This window comes from Paramacrobiotus metropolitanus, unplaced genomic scaffold (assembly GCF_019649055.1).
Source record: "Paramacrobiotus metropolitanus isolate TYO unplaced genomic scaffold, Prichtersi_v1.0 Parri_scaffold0000130, whole genome shotgun sequence".
NCBI classification, from domain to species: Eukaryota; Metazoa; Tardigrada; class Eutardigrada; order Parachela; family Macrobiotidae; genus Paramacrobiotus; species Paramacrobiotus metropolitanus.
The window spans coordinates 310,171-332,261 of NW_026570350.1; the positions used below are offsets into that span (position 1 = coordinate 310,171).

A 22,091-nucleotide genomic window follows, 5' to 3' on the forward strand; every position below is an offset into this window, starting at 1 on the left:
TACATTCCGATTCCGTAATTTGTGTAATTCAGTGACACGCAATTAGCTAAATGGCGCCAAATACGCGTTCCATTCCCATCATGAATGCCGGTGTAACCTCACAACTGCGATAATTATGACATTCCAACGTCTCACTGGCGCCACAAATGCATTCCAACGGCCAGGTGTGCATTCCATCCCCATCCTTACCGTAATTTAATGATGTGCAACTAGTTGCCTGGCACCAAGCATGCATTCCGTTAGCATCATTAATGTCGGTGTAATCTTAAATCTGCGATAATTACCACATTCCAACGGCCAGGTGTGCATTCCATTCTCATCATTACCGTAATCTAATGATGTGCAATTAGCTGACTGGCGCCGAGCATGCATTCCGTTAGCATCATTAATGTCGGTGTAATCTTACATCTGCGATAATTACCACATTCCAACGGCCAGGTGTGCATTCCATTCCCCATCATTACCGTAATCTAATGATGTGCAATTAGGTGAATGGCGCCAAGCACGCTTTTTGTTCCCATCAATAATGTCGGTGTGACCTTACATCTGCGATAATTACCACATTCCAACGGCCAGGTGTGCATTCTATTCCCGTCATTACTGTAATCTAATGATCTGCGATTAGCTGACTGGCGCCAAACATTCATTCGTTTCCCATCGACAAACACCTGCGATGCTTGAGAATTGCACACTAAACATGTTGGAAAGTTAAGAGTGTCGTACCAAAACATGTAAGGAAGTCAAGAATATTATACATATCTTGTGGGAAAGCATAAAATGTCGTGTCACATATGCAGGCAACATAGGAATGTTGCGTCAAATATGCAACAAAGTTGGAATTGTCATGTCAAACATGCAAGAAAGTTGGAAATGTTATACTTATCTTGTGGGGAAAGCATAAAATGTTGTGTCACATATGCAAGAAAGTTGGGAATGTCACGGGAAACATGCAGGAAAGTTGGATTGTTACGCTAAAATATGCAGGGAAGTTGTGAATGTCACGGCAAACATGCAACAAAGTTGGAAATGTTATGCCAAACATGCAAAAAAGTTGGGATTATCACGTCAAGCATATGCGAAAGTTGGTTTGCCTTTCAAAAAGAATGTGCAGCAAATGCGATATTTGCTTCATTTGCTTGTGCGGAAATCGGAGTTTTACAAAACAATTTGATTGAAACCAAAAACTCCCAAAAGTGAATACGAAATACTACCGAAAATTTATGAAAATGTATGTTAAGTCAATGGGAATCCCAAAACAAAAATCTTCGTTTTTTCATTCTGAAAAACTACAAGTTTTCGCAGCAAAATGATGCAAAATGGAAGTTTTTCATATCATCTTCCCGTAGTTTTCACAAATGTTTTGATTTGAATACGAGTTCGGTGAACTGAACGCGCATCATCTCATCGCTTTTGCTACCCATACTTCCGATTTTGGTATCTCACATTATTCTTCCATTACATTCGATGCAGTACCTTGCGCTTCCGATATGTGCTCAACGTTTCTTCATCTTTTCGGTGTGCTTTCATACAGCACATATATATTATCAGTAAAGCTTCTGTTTCAGCGACGAATGCCCAAAGCCATAACGACTTCAACCTGGCCGCAGACAAGCTAAAGCCGGTACAGATTTGGTGCATTCGCCCTCTATTTTTCTTGCTTTTTTTATGTAAATGTTTTTTTTTTGGCTTTTATTATATGCTAAAAGTTACAAACTGCAAAATCATACTAAAGGAATTAATTTGCGGAACTGCGACACTTGCTCCAGCGACATCATGTCCATGCGCATCCCTTCGAATATGGGCCGCTAGCTGTCAAAAACGAAAAAATAGTGCGAAACTTTTTTATACAAGTACAGAACGGGCACACTAACTTACTCCTTGCGAGTTCCAAACGGTAAAGTACTATAATCGTCCATTAGCATCCGTTTATCGTATACTCGTCTGAGAGTTTTCGTCAGCTGAACGGTGCTAATTTCATGAGTGTTGACATTTCTCTTGATTGTTTCGGGATATACAACGCGCAGCGTTTGGTCATCATTTTCCAAGAGCGATTTCCAAAGGCTGTAGTCCATACTCTGACCTGTCTGAACCAGTCCTTCCCCAGAATTGGTCAGGATATTCTCCGTATATCCATTTTGAGTGAAGCCTTTAATTTTGCTTTCTACCCTTCCTGTATCTGTTTCGTAGTAATAAACTTTGGGCCCCAGAGAAATAAACTTGACAATATGACTCTCTCCCGATTCTAACTGGTTGCTCCATTCTCCAAGCATCGTACCTGTTGGTGGCTGCCACTCACCTGACCGCTGAACAAAAATAACGGAATCAGTGTCGAAATAAAGTACTCGTTCTCCTAACAGCTCCAGCATTTCCAAAAGTTTCAGCCGTGCATAACTTGTAGTAAAGGCAGCGATAGGGATATTAGCAGTGCACGATCCTTCTAAGTAGTCGTCGATTTTGGAAATAGTTGCCATGACACATTCAGGATTGAAGATATGGACATTGTGAATCCATGTAGATTTTGATACAAGAAGGTCATAATAGTCTTTCGGCTTGAAGAAAATTTTTGTCTGATGAAGATTGTCATTTTGTCCAAATTTACCCCAGAATGAGTTCAGCATTAGCTTTGCAACAGCCTTTCGTCCGGGATTGTCTTCAATTTGTGAAAAGTCCAGTTCAATACCCTCCACGTCCTTCACTTTTCTCACAAATTCTATCCGCTCACACTCTGTGGCGCAGTTACTCGGCCACCCGCTTGCCTGAATTTTTTCTTTGAGGAATGTATTAACAAAGTCTTCGAACAATTTTTCTTTCCGCGCTTCCCAATGCCAAACTTCATGAACAGCAACAACTTTATATCCTTGTAAAATTGCATGTTGCAATTCGGGAGTAGTCCACACACCTTCCAGCAATCGTTCCTTGCCGCTATGGGTGCAAAAATCGTTTTGCCGATGCTCTGCACATTTGCGGCAGAGCGCGAAGATTAACTTGCCGTTTATAGTTGCAGGCAAAACAGGAAACAAGCAATGTCCCGGTGCAAGCACTGTACACTTTACAAATCCAAAATATTCGCTTACATCCTTAAAATCTGCTGTTATAAGTTTCGGATGCCCGATGGGATACACGCAGTTCTTGTTAACGTAAGGATACAGAGAGACGATATCGAAGTGATGGATCTTCTCATTCGGGCCGCATTCGTAAAGTAGCTTGTTTGCGTTAGTACGACCGCCTTTAAATGCTTCTTTTGGTTGGAGAGGACTGCGTAGGGACATGTCGCTCATATACTCCCGAATGTTTGGAACCTTCAACTGCTCGCGCCACTGGCATGACCACATTTCCACAAAGTTGAAGCCCCGAGCCTTTATGGAACAAACTTTGATCTGATATTCTTCGTAAACTTCTTGCATAGTCTTGTTTGATAAAGGTGAACGGTCAGTTGCGTTGGTACAGTCCGGGTGTCCATGAAAACGCATCCATTGTATTCGTAAACCGTGTTAGTAAATCGATCGTAGCCGTCCACAAAATACTCATTGATGCGTTTTTCTTTTCCATTCCGTCCATGCTCGATTCGGCAATCCGCTTGAGTTTTGTTGACCCAGGTCAGCCACTGTGTTGCTTCCATGCTGGTGATTCTGTTAGTTTGATAACCGTGTGCTGAAATGACTCTGATTTCTTCCTTGCGGAGATTAAAAGTTCGAAAAAATTTCAAGCACGCTGAAGCAATGGTTACGGATTTGAAAGGATCAATGCACGCTAGAGCCATAAAATCATCTCGGAATTTAAGAGCACATTTCCGGAGAACTGACACGTCCATTGAACAGTAGCTGCTTAACTGTTGCCGAAAGTCGAAAACGCCGTTGCTTCTTGTTTTCTCGTCTTTATACCATTTAAGAAATTCAACTTTTTTGGTGGCACACATTGCTTCAATACCGTAAGAAGACGGGTTCGGGAAGGGAATAATTTTATCCCAGTTTTCCGGCTGATTAATTTTGTGAGGGAAGTCACCTTTCTTCTCATCAGATTTAAGGCCGACAGCTTTAGGAAATTTAGACAAAGGCAACTGCACAAAGTTGAGAGTGTCCACTGCGTTGATAGACAAAGCCTTGTATCGAATATTCAGCAGCTGACTACCACGGCAGAGAATGTCTGGCTTCAAGTTATTGTCTATCATGTGGGCCAAAATGAAATGTCCATCGTATCCTCGCAGATTATGCGCAATTATCGTATAGCCTCGATGCTCTTCGCGAAAAAGCCATGTGCAGAAGTTGGAGATGACGTCATAATCTAGTAGAGGAGTACCGTCAGGAGGGAAACGAAATTCATCTCCGCACGAATACTGCGCGACGACGTAGTTTGGAATGTGAGTACCATCTGCCGAAGTGTAAGTTTCAAAATCAAAGAAAATGTACTTCGGATTTTCATTTAATTCTTCTGGTTCAAGCGGTTGGAGATAGCACCTGTGTGATTCCTGGGGCATCCAGTCTTTGCATGTTGAGCAATACATTTCGTCGCAGCAATGAACCTGACCCGGGCGATTGAGCATATTCACGAATTTGTTACAATTTGGGCAGACAAAAAGATCTTCACAGAGTGTCCTTCCATTTTTCCGTAAAGCCTTATGAACCTCGAAGCATTCTTTGTTGGTGAAAGTTCGTCCACAATCGGGGCATAACTTCGGGTCATCGACTTTGCAATCACTTTTACTGCGATAACACATGGCACATCTTTGTTCACATCGATGGTCTGTCTTACGGACATATCCTTGATCGCAGTCTGTGCAGTAGTAACTCTTCATATGGTATCCAGAAGGTTTCGTTATAAGATCAAAATGATTTTTATCGTACATTAGGTAAATCTGCTTCATTCCCGGTTTCTTCTTCTCCGGCACTTGCGCGATAAGAGTGTTTCCTCTTGCACGGAAATAACTTTGACTTGACACTTTAAAACGCGTTGAAAAGCCGGCAAATCTTCCAGCCCAAACATTTTTCCAATAGTAAGATCAGCATCTTGGACCAGCTGACACGCGAGTTTTTCCAACTTACGCCCTCTAGGATTAATCAAAGCTTTCCATTTCATCTTGTCTTTGCCGCTGACATCGTGAGTGTTCTTGAAATGGCCGAGCGCCAATGCTGCAGGTAAGCAAAGATTGTTTCCTGTTGTTACTGTAACAACGGACAAACTGAATCTTTTTCGGTCAATCGTTGTATGAATATGTTTTCTTTTCATTCCTCCAGCCGGTATTACGGTCCGAACAATGGTAATTTCGAAACTGTCGTCGATACAGAACGAGTTGCTGGAATTAATCATAATCATCATATCCATGAGATCGTCGATCTTGAAATCTTGAAGCTTTTTCATATGAAGATCGACTTTGCGATTAAGTGTACGACTGGAGAGAAGGATCACAATCCTATCGTCGAGTCCGAATTCTTTAGTGATTACTTTGAATATGGCTTTAAAGACTTCGGGCATTGCTTCCATAGAGGTAACAGGGTCGAATTGTTGATTAAGGTTTTCGATTTTGATCTGATACGTGATTTCCGATGTCGAGAATTTCTTTGTTTGCTTTTCGCTGATCTTTTCCAGGGCGAAGTACTTTGTCCAGTCTACAGATTTCTGTCCTCTTGATCCACCGCTTTGTACCGTATTAGCCTCCCGATATTCGCGAATGAGCTTCTGCTTCCCGTACAGATTGGCAATTGCATCAAGAGAAAGCACATGTTCTGCCCTCTCCGGCCAGTTCTCATGCAACCATTGTTGCAGAAACTCGGCATAAAAACGCAAAACTGTGCCCAAGTTAAACATTTTTTTGCTTACCTGCGATGAGTAATCCGTAAACGTAATCCGTAGGCGCAACTGGTAATAAACTCGGTATTCGAGATAACACACAAAGGCTTAAAAACAGAGAAGAAACTTTAGGAAACGAACAATCAATGATGGAAAACGGAATACGATGCGTGCTATATACACTTACTCTATGGTTCAAGCTTGACTTCTACTGTAGCTTTCTTACAGTTCTCTATGGGAAAACGTGTAGTCAAAGTCGCCAAAGGACAGAACATGCAGTTTGTTGGATGGCATTAGAGACTCCAGTGCAAGTGTACAGATGAGTACGGCAACTTACATGTTGAAGGATTGCACAGATAAAGATGCAGCTGTCTGCAGCAATTTCTAGACTTCGAGGCACGAAGGACAGCGTATGCACGTTTGTGTGTGGTTAGATGTTTCAGAATCTGACAGGGCGCAGGTGGGAACTGTGTGCAAGCTTCACGATAGTTAGGTACGTCATAAACCACTTGAGAAAACGACATGGAGAAACGTTCAGATGTTTGGGAAACCTACGCATTGTGTGACATTTATAGATGCCCCACACCTGCAGATAGTCAGATGTATGTCAGAGGCATGCCAGAAACAGCACAGATCCGAGTGCAAAATTAACAAAACGCGGACATCAACAATGATAACATTAAAATAAAACCCTTTCAAACGTGCAAACGATCTTTGCAGTTTCCAGCAAAACAACTTTCATAATGATAGCACACGATCACGCACGTTAATCCAGTTGTAGTGCTGCAGATATAATTCCTTAGATGGTGACTTACAGAAGTGAAAACTAAGAATGATGACTTGGAAAGTTTGACCTGTGCACTTGATCACAAGTCACTGCACATCTGGTTTAAAGTGGCATCGTAATATAATGTCAGCCAATACACTGTTGTACGCGGTGCATTATGGGCGGTATACAGATCAAACCGACCAATACGCTATTGTACACAGTACATGGACTGTACGCTATTCGTACACACCATCAGATCAGGCTGATTTGTACGCTATTTGTATATACAGTACAGTGTACAGACCATATTCCGCTATTTGTATACCCTAGACTATAGGGGGCGGTACTTAGGCTAAACCGACCAATAGGAGAGCCCGCTATGTGTACTACCATCAAACCGCTGGTTCTACTACTTCTCTTCTACTGGTCAGTGGAATGAAAGCAAACACCGAAAGACAATAGATTTTGGTCACACATAAGTGTGGTAGGAAGCTGACAATCGCCTGTCTGGATAGTCTCCTTGGTTTGATACATGTGGTGGGCTGTAACAGTCAGCATGTACATGACTGATGTAAACTTGCATGAACTTTCAAAGGTACCCGTTTAAAAAGCGGTCGATAAGCTTTGAAACGTAACTAGTCATTTGAGGAGCACATTTTTTATTACAAAAATCACACAGTCGGTGGGTGAACATCTCAAAAGTTTAACTGCGAGAGCGATTTTGAAAAAATTAAGTTTTACCGAAGTTGTTGCTGAAAGAAGCAACTAGAAAAGTGTTTATCGCTCTTTACAACTTTAAAATTTTGTTTTTTCAAAAAAGCTCTCGCAAGGTGCTGGGGGTTTTTATTGTACACTTTGTGACTAGACTTCCCCAAATCTCCCCTGAGTGTGTTCGGACTAGTTAGTTTTTTGGGGTGGTAACTTTGAGACCGATTTTAAAGTGACTCGTTCGGTTTATGTCTGGGTTTGTTAGTACTGAATTTTTCTTGGATTTAACTATGTAAGTAGGTAGATTGAGAAACTGTTTAAGTTTTTGAATAACTATAAATGTTGCCCTTTCTAAACGAATTAAGTCAACATAGCCATAGCCTTAATAAACCCGTACGTATGTTTAGTAATATCATGATACACTTTACATAAGTTAATCGAAACACGGACTGTCTGCTTGTACTTACAGTACATAACTTGCAAAGATCACTAACGTGATGATGACTAACGTAAGTTACATGGATTTTTATTTTGTATTGTACTCGTACTTATTCTTAACTAGCAGCTCAGATATTTCTGCTGTTTCGGTCAAGTTGTATTAGAACAGTGTGCATTTCTTACTGCGTCCATGGTAACAAGCTTATGATTGACCACTGGACCTAGACAAATGATTTTGGCAAAAAGTCGACAATCTTGGATCCACCGCTGCACTTAGAGAATTTTGATGTACTTTAAAGCAACAAAATTGGTGAAGTAGAAGCCGAGATCCTTTGCCTCAAAGGAGAGGGCCGAAGTCCTGGCACAGATAATCAGTATTCATATAATTAGAATTGCCAAGGGAACAGAGTAAGCATAGACAGTAAAAACTAGTTGTGCCGTGGAAGAGCCGTGCCGTGCCGTGCCGTGCCGTGGAAGAGCCGTGCGAAGTTATAAAATTATGTCCTAGCAACACCTGAGGTTCAAGTAAATACTACAAGAACAACGCTTAATGTCCAGTCTGTGAAATAACTGTTGTGATTATTGATTAAGCAGTTAATGACGCACGACACCGACGAAGCGACTACCTTTGGGAGTTGTCTTCCCGCTTTCTTCCTTTTTCTTTCTTCTTGTCTTCGGTTGTAAGCGTTTTTCATTTTCAACCGATATATAGGTACCGTTGATTATTGGCAACCTTGATACTAGTTAGCGGGATCTGCGTTCACTAAAATTTAAAGCAACCTAGAAAATTGCCTCCATTGCCTTTACGTAATTGCACCCATTGCGAAGCGTTCCATTTTATTATCATCGGCAGAAAGCATAAAAATTAACAGAAAGCACCTTTTTATAAATGAGACTGAAAGTCTCTGTACAAAGTACTTGCGGCCGGTTCAGCCGGCAGCCAATGAATTAAATGGCAGACAGAAAAGATATATGTTTAACCAATTGTTTCGGTGATTCGAATCTCGGGTCTGGTTTTTGCATAATTGCACTACTGTTTGTAAAAACTGATGCAGCTGCAGCAAGACAGTGTATCAACTGACGTCATTTCCTGTTGAGTTGGTCAGCTGGACAAAAGTGTTAAATCAGATAACTTCCGCTAAGTATCCACCAGCGACACAAACGTGTTTACAGCGAAACAGAAAGCATAATTTTGTTTGCAGTACGGTTCTCGCTACCATAAAGAGGGAAAGGAAGATTACTATCTCACTACTATCACGCACATTTGCGCCTTATCGCGCTGACCGTTATGTTGACTCATTACTAGCTTCAAACACAAAGTTTTTGTATGCATCTCGGTTTACGTGCATAGAATATGCAGTAGTAAAAGTTCGTGCTTCTGCAAAGTATTGCAAAAATGCTCTTCGCTGTCGGGCGACGTCTAAACTGTCCCTTGCTGCAGATATGTTAGAAAAAATTAAAATACAATAATTAATTTGCACAATATGATTTCTGGGGGTTCCGAGAAGGCAGCTCCGCTGTGCGTGTGGGCTATTTGTTTGTTCGTACTGCTTGCATTTCTGCCGGAGATTTCATCCGTAGCACTGGAAAATGGCACATTGATTGCAACAGGTACCAAAAATCGATGGTGTTCATAGCTGAAAGCCTTTGCATTTGCAGTGCTGTAATTTAAGGCAGCGTTGTGTAATATCGTTTGAAGCACAACCCGGTAACTCTGTGTTATAAAAAGCGCATCCAGGTGCGAGTCGCTTTAACGCATGTGGCTTCGTCCCGGTTTTCAGAGGGGCTAAAAGCCGGCGGCAGCGTCTGACCAAAATGCGCGTCGGCGTTGCCATTAAATTTTTTTCAGCTCGTCTTTTCAGTTGGTGGTCCGACGAGAATAAATTGTCGTAAAGTATGCATACTTGCAGAACCCTACATTAACCTGGAAAACGAGTGTAATAATACGTTCGAATTGCCTTGCATTTCCGGCACCGGTCGTGTTAACAAGGGTGGTACGCTGCGATTTCCCAAAGTGCCACAGACGTCGTGCCAAGTAACAGTTACTGCTGCCGCTTGCAAGGATTCACCGATTGCCTCTAATTTTAGTTTATACTTCAACATACGGTACGAAAAAATGTTTGGTCGACGAATCCGGTTTCATTGTTAAACCGAATACCGAATTTGCAGAGATGTGGTGTTGCCGTCGAAAGATCACGTGGACATTTACCAGTTGCTTGCACCTTCCACCGCAGCGTTATTGAAGACGGTGTACAGTGGCATGGTTGCAAATCCTAAACGAAGATCCGTCTCTCAAGCACAGACCAACTTTGTGAACGGGAACATGCAAGTGCGCCTGGATCTGGTGCGAAGTGCCCAGACAACGGACCGCCAGCATCGCGTGGAGATCGAATACACCGTCGTGACCGGTAATCGTACATCACGATTGGCATCAGCAACAGTACAAGTATACTATTTATCAACTGTATTAAATTGGCAGCAGAGAACGTGATGGACAACGGGATTCGCTGCGCCGCACTGGACGGTTATGTTGACCGGGATCTGGTGTGCAGGAACATCGAGAGAATAACCTGCCCAAACCAATACGAGCCGAATCTGTATGGTGCTAATCCAGCGGCGGATGTGGATAAACGGGAATGTGACAGTAAGACCTTTAATTTTTCAAAATAAATAAGCCGTAGAAAACGTTTTCTTTAACCCTATAGAACCGGAGTGGGTCATGGTGACCCAAGCAGTGGTAAAAACATTAGATATAGTTTCTTGTTGGCAACACATTGGAATATTCAATAGGGCCATTCTTCTACATTATTGGCAGTTCTACACTTCCGCATGACTGGCAGATGAATGGGCTCTGTCCCACTTTTGCCCAGCACAAATAAACTGACTATTCTCGCTCTCATTAGTCAGTCCTGCCCTCTCAAGACAAAATCGCCAGTTAAAGTGCCTGGGTCAATTGACCCATGTTCGGGTAGTATCGTCTCTGAGATATGTTCGGTTCTATAGAATTAAAAAGGCTATCAAGCTATTTATTTTGTCATAAGTTCTATTTTTACCAGATTTGACCATCCAGGAAGCTTTTCGTGATGACTTTACCGGGAACGATTTAAACCACTCAAGATGGAATATCCACGAAACCATTGAAATGGACGACGAAGTGCAGATCGACAAGGCAGCGGAAAACGTGGCGGTCGCCGACGGTTATTTACACATGCGAGCCGAACGCATAATGACCGGCACAACGGCCTCTTACCGCGTTAGTCATATAAGCACCGGGGAGAAATGCAGCTTCCTCTACGGCGAAGTGGAAATCCGCGCCAAATTCCCGTGTACCGACACATTACCGATCCAAGCTTTGCTGCGATTGGTCCGTCCCGAATGCCGGTTCGACTTCGAGGAGGCATGCAAATCAGGAGCCCTCACCGTAGCTGATTATTCGAGCCGATCTCCTTCTGCCGTGGAAGTAGCGGCGGATAATGGAGAATATGTCAAGCAGAAATACTTTAGCAACGCAAATTTATCCGCGGATTTCCATATATACAAAATGGACTGGAAGCCGAATTTAATTGTGTGGTATATCGACGATAAGGAGATTCATCGCGTTGTTGATATTAGGGACATTCCAACACAACCCATGCAGTTTTTCATGGAAGTCTCGGTATTCCCGACAGAGCCCACGGGATCCAATGAAACCGCGGAACTTCTTGTGGATTATGTAATTATCCGCAGTGACAACGGACATTTATTGGACAAAACACTGGATATATGGCACATTGCCATGATTGTAACGGGCGCTGCCATGCTGCTAATATTGCTCGTAATCGTCGGCAAATACATCCACGAGAAACTTACGCATCACCCGTTTAAAATACCCTACCTCAAGAATGTTTTCTTAATACCGGAATCGGATATAAAAATTCTGGAGGTTATCGGTGAGGGGCACTTTGGAAAAGTGTGGAAAGCCACGGCCATCAAGATTCCGGGAATTGGATGCCCCTGTACTGTGGCTGTTAAGGAGATTAGGACCCATCAGACAGAAGCCAATCCGGTATACAAGCGGTGGTCAAGGACCACTTTCGATATGGATGCACTGCACTCGCTCTACAGCGGACGAAAGGCGTCGGAATTGGAGGAAGTGCGAGTGCACAGTCAGATCAAAAAGCGGCATTTGAACATTATCAATCTTCTGGGAATGATATTTTCTGGTAAAGCAGAGTGGCCTTTACTGGGCACTGGTTTGTAGAACATATGTTTCTGTAACTTAACATCTATGGACTGTAGTTTTTTTTCGAACTTGAAGTTTTTATCGGTGGCCTTTGAACTGACCTGTTGAAATTCTATACGGTAGTATTACCTAAATTTTTGTCTTTGTTAATAGTTTTATATGGGTGACCTTTATATCTTCGTTACGATATGCTTTCTTACATAAGGTATTTTTCGTAGACGGACGCTTGCGCGTAGTCCTCGAATATGCTCCTCACGGGTCGTTATTGGATTACCTCCGTAAACATAAACAGATGATCCACGATCGTGATCCGTATCGGAATTACTTAAACGAATACGATGGGTACCTGGTTCCTAATGGGCAGCGAGATGAATCGTGGCCACCGGGGTGGCCGTTACATGAGGATGATCTGGTCAATTTTGCCTATCAAATCAGTCGTGGAATGACACATTTGGCGCTGTACAACATCATCCATCGTGATCTTGCCGCGCGCAATGTCCTGGTTTGCGAGGATAAAGTGGTCAAGATCTGCGATTTCGGGTTGGCCCGACACTGCACGGAGAAATCGGAGTATATACGTTTGGCAAAAACGGTAGGAATGCGACCAGTAATTCGCAAGCTTTAACAAGTTGCTATCGAATGGTGTGTTTTCATGTTCAGGATACGACACCGTTGCCGGTACGCTGGATGTCACCAGAGACATTACAGGCGGACAGTCGAAACCGGGTGTTTTCGGAGAAGTCCGACGTGTGGGCCTTCGGCGTGGTCATGTGGGAAATATTTTCTTTTGGTGCTCAACCATATCACGATGTTATCAAGGGGATGTCCAGTGAATCACTGATCAAACTGAAGAATCTACTGCACAACGGAGGGCGCCCGGCAGTTCCCGCCGGCTGCCCAGGGACAGTGTAAGTTAAATGAATTATTACTTAAATTAATTTATATGTCGCTTGAATGTCCAACATTAACTTTCTTTGGTAAATGTTGACGCAAAAGTTGAAATAAACAAAAATTAGGTGCGTATGGAATCCATATAAGGCGTATGTCAGCTGATTATTAATTTCAGTGTTGTACGAGCAGATTGCTTCAGTTGCTTGGTACGGTAACTGTCAGTCTGTGCGTGCGCAAATGACACAATCCTTACTTTGCCAGAATCTATCTACCGTCTACCAACTGATTGCTGAATTAATTTAATATTCAGTCGATGCGTTTTTGCAATAGCCCCCCAAAAGAAACAACGGTAAAGTACGGCTGTGTTTTTCTTCTTACAGGTACGACATTATGCAGGCCTGTTGGCACTACGAGGCCAAAGACCGGCCCACGTTTGTCGAGCTGATCAACCTCATCGACCCGTTGATGGGAGAAAATGCGCGCAACAATTATACGTCTCTGGATGAGCCCTACGTGCGCTTCAATGCGCACAATTACGCCAATGTGGGGGACAGTGAGCATCGCGGGCCGACATGTCTACCTCAGTGTCTAAATATTAAATTTTGAGGGTTCTTGTACGGAAAATCAACGCATTTCAAACGTTTTTGTTTCTTCACCGCGTACGACACTCCGGAACACCGATCGGAAACGATCAAGGAATCAGAGGGTCATTCCTGGCAATAGGATACGGAGCGCTGGTTTGATAAGTGGATTTTTCAGTACAGCGGAGTAGCCGTATTCCAGTCTGCAGATTGTCAGAAATAAATTGTTGTGTGGGCTGGGAAAGCATGTTCAGCATTAAAGGCGATTGTTTAATTTGGTTTAAATTATTATTGCGTACAGTGTACCTATTATTATGTGCTTACTTTGTGCATGTCGAAGAATAATTTATAAGTTATTGCCTTTACATAAATGCCGATGGTGGTTATCAACGTATTATAAAAAGTAAATACTATCCTACATAAATACTTAAATAGCAAACATACTTCCATAATGGAAGTATGTTAATGGCAGTTCCCTTAAGGCATATAGTTAAAATTAAAAACTGACGACTAAGGCCGAGTAAGGCATTCATTTTTTAATGTGTCGTGTACGCGCTGTACTTACCTATCCCGCAATCTGTAGTGGAAAAGACTATCATTATACTGTAAATGGTGAGGAAATATCGCTGTCTCTGTGCATAAGTAATTTGCGCTCCTGTTCAAACACACACGGGTAGCTGCAACCAGACAATGCACCCACTGACGTCATTTCCGGTTTGGATTGCCCTGTTGGACAAAGGTGTTAAATCAGCCAACAAACGCCCGCAAAGTATCATCAGCGAAACAAACGTGTTTACAGGCTGCAGTGAAGTTCGCTGTTCGCAAGCTTAGTTCGATAGTACTGTCCATAAAGAGGGGAATGGCGATAACTATCTCGAAACTGTCACGTACATGTACATTCTGCACTTTATCTCTCTGGCCGTTATTTTGATTCATTACTAGATTCATACACAAACTAACTTTTTCACGAAGCTTGTTTTACAAGCTTTGAGTCAAAACTGAAAATATAATCAGTATTATACGAGGGTAGATGTTTGTGCTATGTATGGTAAAAATGCTGCTCGCTGTGGTCCGATATATTTAAGCTGTTATCAAAGATAATTACTGAAAAATTATAGTATGTCATTTCATAGCACGATTTATTTTGATCCAAAGAAAACAGAACCGCTGTGGTTGCGTGTTACTTGTTTATCAGCGTTGTTTGCATTCCTTCCTGCGATTTCATCCGTGGAACTGGAAAATGGCACATCAGCAGGTACCTGTACGGCTGTACAAAATGATTTTCATAACGGCGATTGAAAATCCGTATTTGCAAATGATATGAAAATTCGTATTTGCAAATTAGCGGTACAGTTTAAATTTAAAAATACTGATGCATGTGATTATTACATGTATGGCGCAAAAACCGATTTTCGGAATCGATGCTCTCTGCCCAGAAAAAGCGGTTCTATCGTACGGCCAAAGTTACTTATTGGCTTTTAAAACGTTTGGAAAGCTCAAATACTGGTCTGACGGTTTGACGGAATGAGGATGAAGTTCAATTGTGTACACTTGCAGGATTGTACATTGATCTGGAATACGGGTGTAACAACACGATCGTATTACCATGCCTTTCCGGCATGAGACATCTTCACCGGGGTTACGGCGGTACGCTGCGATATCGGGAAATCCCACAGGCTTCCTGCCAAGTAACGGTCACGGCTGTCGTCTGCGATGGTTCGCCGATGGCGTCGAGATTCAGTTTGTACTTTAACATACGGTACGAAAAACTTTTTCCGCCCATAAATATATTTTTATTTTAAAACCTGCTCATGCAAATTCCAGAGAGGCAGTGTTGCTTGCAAATGACCGCGTGGAGATTTACCAGCTGTTTGCACCTTCAACAGCAGTCTTGCTAAAGGCTATTTATCATGGTACCAGTATATATCTCACGCGAAGATCCATCGCTCAAGCACAGACCAGTTTCGTCGCCGGTAGCATGCAACTGCGCTTTGATCTGGTTCGAAGTGCCGGAAACCCCGACCGTCGGCATCACGTGGACATCGAGTACACTGTCGTGACCGGTAATCGTACATCATCATTCGGCTGCGAGTTACAGCTGCTGCAGTACCGGGTGGCTGGACAAAATGGCAGTCTCCAGTTTTGGTTTGTTTCTCGCAGACCCGATGTCCCACCGCAAACAGTTTAGGCTCATTCAAAAAAGAATTCTATTAATATCCAGTCATGACACATTGTGACTTTCCAAAAAATACCGGTTATTAATTTGATTTTTATGAATATTTTTTGTTTAAATTGTTAGCTGCATAGCAAGTTGCAATGAAAAATTCCGGTCTTAAATGTAGCTAACATATTGTTTTTTCAGAAAAAAAATTGAAACAGATCAGTTTTAAAAGCGCTGGTCAAAAAGTTTGCTCTCAAAAACACTGTTTGCGGATTTCACGAAAATTACTCGTGCGCAGCTTCGGTTGTTCCGAGCACTGGCTAAACACGATTGCTAGAATATTGCAGTTTCTTTTTGTAAAAAAAAGAGGAACTATTCGAAAAAGTGACGTGAGCTGTATTAATGTTATTAGTTCAATAGCAGAGATTTATAATACAGAAATAGGTAATTTCAAATTTTCGCTTCCGGGACATCCTGTAAACTCACCCAGTTTTTCAAAGCAATTCATAAAAAATGTCAGCCTTAGCTTAATCTTGGTTTGACTTAATTTTTTTATGCTAAAAAGATTGTTCTTTCGAATGATACTAAGATGACGTCAATCAAGTGATGGACGGATTTAGCACACCATGGTAAACCAGACTGCCATTTTGTTCAGCCAACCGGTACAAATACGGTTAGTACTGACTGGCAGCGGAAAACGTGATGGAAAATGGCATTCGCTGTGTTGCGCTTGATGGTTACGTTTATCGGGACCTGGCGTGCCAGGACATGGAGAGATCAGCTTGCCCGAACAGATACGAACCAAGCCAGTATTGGACCAATCCAGCGAGCCATGTGGATCAACGTGGATGCGCCAGTAAGTCCGCCATACTCAACAGGCACGTTTGGTATAGACGTACTGTGTACGTTAAAATCACGTAATCCGGCTACAGAACACATGAAAATTTTTCCACAACACGCACAATCGTAATATGTACAATACATTTAACCAACAGAACGTTGAATCTTCTTAAAAATTCTTGTTTTTTTACAGGTAAACAAGAAGCATTCCTTGATGACTTTATCGGGCACGACTTAAACTACTCAATATGGAATATCCGAGAAACGAGTGAAGTGGACAAAGTACAAGTAGACACGGTGGCGAAAAACGTTGGGGTAGCGTACGGTTATTTGTATATGCGAGCAACAGCCGTCTACCGCGTCAGTCATATTAGCACCGGGGACAAACGCAGTTTTCTCTACGAGGAAGTGGAAATACGCGCCAAATTCCCGTCTTCCAGCACGTTACCTGTTCACGCCATGATGCGATTGGTCCGTCGCGAGTGCCAGTTCGACTTTTCGGGGGCGTGCCAATCCGGAGCCATCACCATAGTTGACTATTACAGCAGGTCTCCTTTCACCGTCTTAGTTGCGACGGATAATGGAGAGTACGTCAAGGAAAACTACATTAGCAAGGCCAATTTATCCGCGGATTTTCATGTATACAAGATGAACTGGAAGCCGAATTTGATTGTGATTTGTGTGGTATATCGACAATAAGGAGATCCATCGCATCACTGATGATGTATTCATTCCCACACAGCCTATGCAGTTGTACGTTGAAGTGACAGTCCTCCCGACGGTTACAAACGGGACCAATGAAACGGCTGAAGTCCTGGTTGACTACATAATTGTACGCAGCAGCAAAGGAGGCTTAATGGAAAGTGATAACGGAGGTTCAACACTGGATATATGGCCAAATGCGATGATTGTTTCGGGTGTCATCATGCTGCTAATACTGCTCATAATCGTAAGCAAATACATCTACGGGAAACCTACCAACCATCCGTTTAAAACGCCCTTGCTAAAGCACGTTCCACTAATACCGGCATCGGCTATAAAAATTCTGCCGGAGCCTATCGGCCGGGGGAGTTTTGGAAAAGTGTGGAAAGCCACGGCCAGCGAGATTCCGGGGTGTGAATGTCCTTGTATTGTGGCCGTTAAAGAGATTTTGAGCTACCGAGACCAAGCCAATCCCGTGTATAACCACCGGTCTTCAAGGAGGGTGCACTGCAGTCCTTCCATGGTGGACGAGACGCGTCAGAACTGGAGGAAGTGCGGGTGCACAGTCAGATCAAACAGCGGCATTGAACATCATTAATCTACTGGGAATGATGTCTTCCGGTAATGCTTTATGACCGTTAACCGGTATTCGCTGCGCAGTGCGCAATATGTCGCATTGTTAAAGTGAACATTAGGTCTTTACCTTTATCATTGTTTTTGTGTGAATGACCTGTGAATTTGTGTGCTAGGTATATATGTTTTATGTACAATATTCTTGGTACTCCAGACTAACAAAATTCAAATAGTATTAAATAGTTCATTGTTTATCTTGTTATAAACAGTATATTTAATCCCGATCGTGCCCCGTTTTAACTATTTACCCATTTTCTATAGACGGACGCGTATGCGTAGTCCTCGAATACGCTCCTCATGGATCCTTGCTGGACTACCTTCGCAAGCATAAACCGATGCGGCAGGATCGTTGTTCGGATCGAAATTACTCGAACGAATACGATGGGTATCTGGTTCCGATTTGTCAGGAGGGAGAAGAGGCGTGGCCTTCGGGATGGCCGTTACATGAGGATGATCTGGTTAATTTCACCTTTCAAATCAGTCGTGGAATGACGCATTTGGCGCTGTACAAAATTATCCATCGTGATTTGGCCGCGCGCAATGTCCTGGTCTGTGCGAATAAAGTGGTGAAGATCTGCGATTTCGGATTGGCTCGCCACTGCACTGAGAAATCGGAATATATACGTTTGGTAGATACGGTAAGATTAAGACTAATAAATTGTACGCTGGGTTCCGTTACCGAATGGTTTTGGTTTGATAGGATGCAACACCGATGCCAGTACGATGGATGGCACCAGAGACGTTACAGGCGGACAGCCGAAGCCGTGTGTTTTCGGAGAAGTCTGACGTGTGGGCATTTGGCGTGGTCATGTGGGAAGTATTTAGTTTTGGCAGTCAACCTTATCACGACGTTATCAGGAAAATGTTCAGCGAGTCACTGGTCAAACTTAAAAATTTGCTACACGAGGGAGGACGCCCTGCAATTCCCAGTGGCTGCTCAGCGACAATGTAAGGATTTAAATTGCTACGTTTGATGCTTTCTTCTTATTTCATTAATGTAATTTTAGTTTTTTTCAGTTTAAGTTGTTTACGTGCCATGTTTTATGTCCCACCTATCAAAATTTTTGTCTTGATAGTTCTTTATAAGTTCCTCAAATAATGGAGGCATACAACTTATAGTGTTAAACTAGTGCAATAGTCATCCTCCTAAGCACAAACATTGAGCGAAATTCAGCGAATTACGCATTGGCTGTACATTCTGTATCTTTACGTGTTAAATTTGTTAATAATTAATTAATAATAATTAATAATAATAATTAATTAATTAATAATAAAATAATAATTAATATTAATTAATAAATATAATAATAATATATATATTAATATATATATAAATATATATATATATATATATATAATATATATAATATATATAATATATAATATATATATAATATATATATATATAATAATATATATATTAATTATTAATAATTAATATTAATTAATAATTAATAATAATTAATAATTAATTAATTAATTAATTAATTAATAATAATTAATTAATAATAATTAATTAATTGTTAATATTTAATTTATCTTTACGTGTTAATTTATCTGTACATTCTGTATAATTACGCATTGGCTGTACATTCTGTATCTTTACGTGTTAAATTTCCGGATCGGATGGTACAATTATTCGTTTTTCCTTTTATTCGTTTAGGCGGCTTCCCGATAACCGCTCCCGGCTCGTTCCTCGTTTCCAGTGCGACTTCCGTCCGCAGGGATGTAGAGGCACACTAACGCACTAGGCCCAACTCAACCACGATCTGGTACCAAATAAGCAGGGCGCTATCAGTATCCACTGGAAACCGAGAAACGGCTGCGAAAGGCGCCGATGGGGGAATCGAACCCCGGCTACGTCATTAGATCCGCGTAGGCAGTACCACTGCACCACGGCGCAATACGTTGAAATCATTTGAAAGATTTTGTCGCTGTACGTGAGCCGCTTCTCCGCTCACAGTACTGTACTTCATTTAAAGCGCGGTCTACAGAAGCTCATTTGATAGCCTGTTAGACCCTGCTATGTACCTATTTAGGCTCTGCTTGCATGAATCACGGTGCCAAAGTCCCAAAATCTGTCTGTAAACTGCATTATTTAATATTCAGGCTTTCGAAATAACTTTCGTTTTTGTTCGTTCTCGAAATAAGATGATGAATAAAGCATTAACAAACTTGTACGGTTGTGTATTTTTTCCAACAGATACGACATTATGCAAGCCTGTTGGAACTACGAGGCCAAAGATCGGCCCACCTTTGCCGCTTTGATGAACCTCATTGATCCGCTGATGGGAGAAAATGCGCGTGATACATATACGCTCCTGGATGAGCCCTATGTACGTTTCAACGCTCACAACTACGCCAATGTAGGAGACAATGCGCATCGTGCACCGACTTGTCTACCACAATGTCTGAATATTCGAGAGTCCTGCGTTAAATTTACCTAGCAGATTTCAGTAATCGGTTTAAAGTCGGAATTCGCCATAGCGCACGTACAACGCTATGCTTTTACGCGAGGTAAAGGTCATCCGTCATGGACCACGGGTTACTAAACCATTTGTGTTAAATTGCTAATTCCTCAATCTTTACGGAGACATGTTATACAAGGATCCGAAATGCGTAAAACAACGAAGTACCGAATTGCTGACTGTATCGGTAGTTCGCCGAATCCGGTTTTATGAAATGCAGGTGTTACTTTAGAGTGCTAAGCTATCGTACTGAATAAATCAGCTCGCAGTGGGCAAACGCTAGACCTGTGTCGTCGATTGGAGACAAAAAGGAGCAATTCCTGTATTCAAAATTACTCTAGATTAGATTGCGATACAGGCAGCTAGACGGACAAAAGAAGCAACCTAATAATCGAAAAACCGTATTCAAGCTGAATAGAGGATAGTCAGAGATACAGATAATACAAGGCAGACTATTCAGCTTGACCATGGAAGAACTCATCAGCGGTACAAGAGCAAACACTTCAAGAATCCACTACTGAGCACTGACCCCCTCTCGATGCAGGCTAGAAATATTTTACGATGAATAGAGTCTCAACGATGGTAGTCTAAGCAGGGCGCAATCCGAGGGAAACCGAGAAACGGCTAAAAAAGGCGCCGATGGGGGAATCCAACCCCGTGAAAGGCGCTTACACTACAGTGTGAGGAGATTTGTATGCTAAAGGATGCTTGCCGCAGTAGTGCAGTGGTTAGTCGCTCGGCTACAGACGCAGCTGTCGCGGGTTCGATTCCCGCCTGTGGCGCGTTTTTTGGAAACAAGTCTCTTTCCACATAAACGGCCTCTCTTGCACCCGGCTACGTCGTTAGATCCGCGTAGGCAGTACCACTGCACCACGGCGCAATACGTTGAAATCCTTTGAAAGATTTTGTCGCTGTACGTGAGCCGCTTCTCCGCTCACAGTACGGTAGAAATCACCGTCGTGACTCGTGACAGTCAGTTGCGTCTTCGAATTTGTAGTAATTTGATGTTTCGGGCAAAACGTTTTCTTTCGAAAATTATTACATCATGGCCGCACGCCTATAAGTGGTACGCTTCCGTGTTACAAAAGCATTTTAACGGAAGTCACAATTTACGCTGCGAAGATAAATCAGTTTCAGCCACCAGCCCACCAGTGTGCAGCGCGTATTTGAAAAACGAGTGGTTCTGGTATAAGTGGTATTCCCTAAGTTTCTATCGCGTTTGGTTTTTAACCGCATTTTCAACAATCATAATGTCCCTGCTCAACGCGACTCCAATATATTTTCGTCGTTTCGGTTTGGAAACTCGAAGTATGAATTTCGACAATACCGTACTGGTGAAGAGAGACGATGGCGAATGGTGGCTGGGATACATTCAGGATATTGATGGAGACCTCTGTTTTATCGATTTCGACAGCACCACAACCCCGGCATCGTGGATCCACTCATGTCATATCTGGCCACAGGTCCATTACTACCAAGACGACGAATCCACCTTATATACTATGGGTCAACGTGTGCACGTGGCGGTGCGCACCGAATTAAGTGGGCCGCTTATCTTTCGGCCAGGCAGAATTAATTACCCCGCACCGGACTCCTGCGATTTTGACTACTGGAATGTATGTCTAGATGATCCTGTGGGTGGTGCTGAATGGTTAAGCTCCAGGTTCGTTCACGAGTCTGAGATTGCCTCAACGTTGCCACCCATGGAAGAGTTATGTCTGTTTCGGAAAAATGAAACGTTCTTGTACAAGAAGCACGTTGTCGCCTTCCCACCAGCTTATATGATTAGAAATCTGGATGCCCTGCCAGCATGCATTCTGCAGACGCCTCGGGCAAACAGGCTCCCGCGTGCGGCTGCCGGAACTCGGTTTTTTGTACGATTTGGCACGGATTC

General features: G+C 42.5%; 4 protein-coding genes across 5 annotated transcripts; 3 read left to right on the forward strand and 1 right to left on the reverse strand.

Moving 5' to 3' along the window:
* Positions 1-1,742: 1,742 nt before the first annotated feature.
* Positions 1,743-2,442, reverse strand: LOC129598820 (uncharacterized). Its single transcript, XM_055496886.1, has 2 exons — positions 1,876-2,442; positions 1,743-1,809 (listed from the first exon to the last, which is right to left on the reverse strand). The coding sequence occupies exons 1-2, from the start codon at positions 2,364-2,366 to the stop codon at positions 1,806-1,808; spliced, it is 495 nt and encodes a 164-aa protein (XP_055352861.1). The 5' UTR covers positions 2,367-2,442; the 3' UTR covers positions 1,743-1,805.
* Positions 2,443-9,054: 6,612 nt separating this feature from the next.
* LOC129598816 (uncharacterized) lies at positions 9,055-13,667 on the forward strand. 2 transcript variants are annotated; one of them, XM_055496882.1, is made up of 8 exons: positions 9,055-9,310; positions 9,610-9,805; positions 9,869-10,107; positions 10,179-10,343; positions 10,756-11,901; positions 12,140-12,513; positions 12,582-12,829; positions 13,193-13,667. In XM_055496882.1, the coding sequence occupies exons 1-8, from the start codon at positions 9,184-9,186 to the stop codon at positions 13,416-13,418; spliced, it is 2,721 nt and encodes a 906-aa protein (XP_055352857.1). In that variant the 5' UTR covers positions 9,055-9,183; the 3' UTR covers positions 13,419-13,667. The 2 variants fall into 2 exon arrangements, with proteins under 2 accessions (XP_055352857.1, XP_055352858.1); XM_055496883.1 differs by having other exon boundaries at positions 10,182-10,343.
* A 707-nt stretch (positions 13,668-14,374) lies between these two features.
* On the forward strand, positions 14,375-17,093 carry LOC129598842 (uncharacterized). Its single transcript, XM_055496922.1, has 5 exons — positions 14,375-14,648; positions 14,951-15,152; positions 15,218-15,538; positions 16,320-16,432; positions 16,588-17,093. Exons 1-5 carry the CDS (start codon positions 14,513-14,515, stop codon positions 17,091-17,093), a joined length of 1,278 nt encoding a protein of 425 aa, XP_055352897.1. The 5' UTR covers positions 14,375-14,512.
* On the forward strand, positions 15,943-19,791 carry LOC129598819 (fibroblast growth factor receptor homolog 1-like). Its single transcript, XM_055496885.1, has 5 exons — positions 15,943-16,410; positions 16,588-17,717; positions 17,991-18,367; positions 18,430-18,677; positions 19,393-19,791. The coding sequence occupies exons 2-5, from the start codon at positions 17,705-17,707 to the stop codon at positions 19,478-19,480; spliced, it is 726 nt and encodes a 241-aa protein (XP_055352860.1). The 5' UTR covers positions 15,943-16,410; positions 16,588-17,704; the 3' UTR covers positions 19,481-19,791.
* The last annotated feature ends 2,300 nt before the right edge of the window (positions 19,792-22,091 follow it).

Bases quoted from the DNA above. Each gene is read 5' to 3' on its own strand.
- LOC129598816 (XM_055496882.1), top strand. From the start codon at position 9,184: ATGATTTCTGGGGGTTCCGAGAAGGCAGCTCCGCTGTGCGTGTGGGCT. The intron at 12,514-12,581 runs GTAGGAATGCGA...TTTCATGTTCAG, and splicing joins ATATACGTTTGGCAAAAACG to GATACGACACCGTTGCCGGT. The intron at 12,830-13,192 runs GTAAGTTAAATG...TTCTTCTTACAG, and splicing joins GCCGGCTGCCCAGGGACAGT to GTACGACATTATGCAGGCCT.
- LOC129598842 (XM_055496922.1), top strand. From the start codon at position 14,513: ATGTCATTTCATAGCACGATTTATTTTGATCCAAAGAAAACAGAACCG. The intron at 14,649-14,950 runs GTACCTGTACGG...GTACACTTGCAG, and splicing joins GGAAAATGGCACATCAGCAG to GATTGTACATTGATCTGGAA. The intron at 15,539-16,319 runs GTTTGTTTCTCG...CTGGCGTGCCAG, and splicing joins AATGGCAGTCTCCAGTTTTG to GACATGGAGAGATCAGCTTG.
- LOC129598820 (XM_055496886.1), bottom strand. From the start codon at position 2,366: ATGCTGGAGCTGTTAGGAGAACGAGTACTTTATTTCGACACTGATTCC.
- LOC129598819 (XM_055496885.1), top strand. The intron at 18,368-18,429 runs GTAAGATTAAGA...TTGGTTTGATAG, and splicing joins ATATACGTTTGGTAGATACG to GATGCAACACCGATGCCAGT. The intron at 18,678-19,392 runs GTAAGGATTTAA...TTATTCGTTTAG, and splicing joins AGTGGCTGCTCAGCGACAAT to GCGGCTTCCCGATAACCGCT.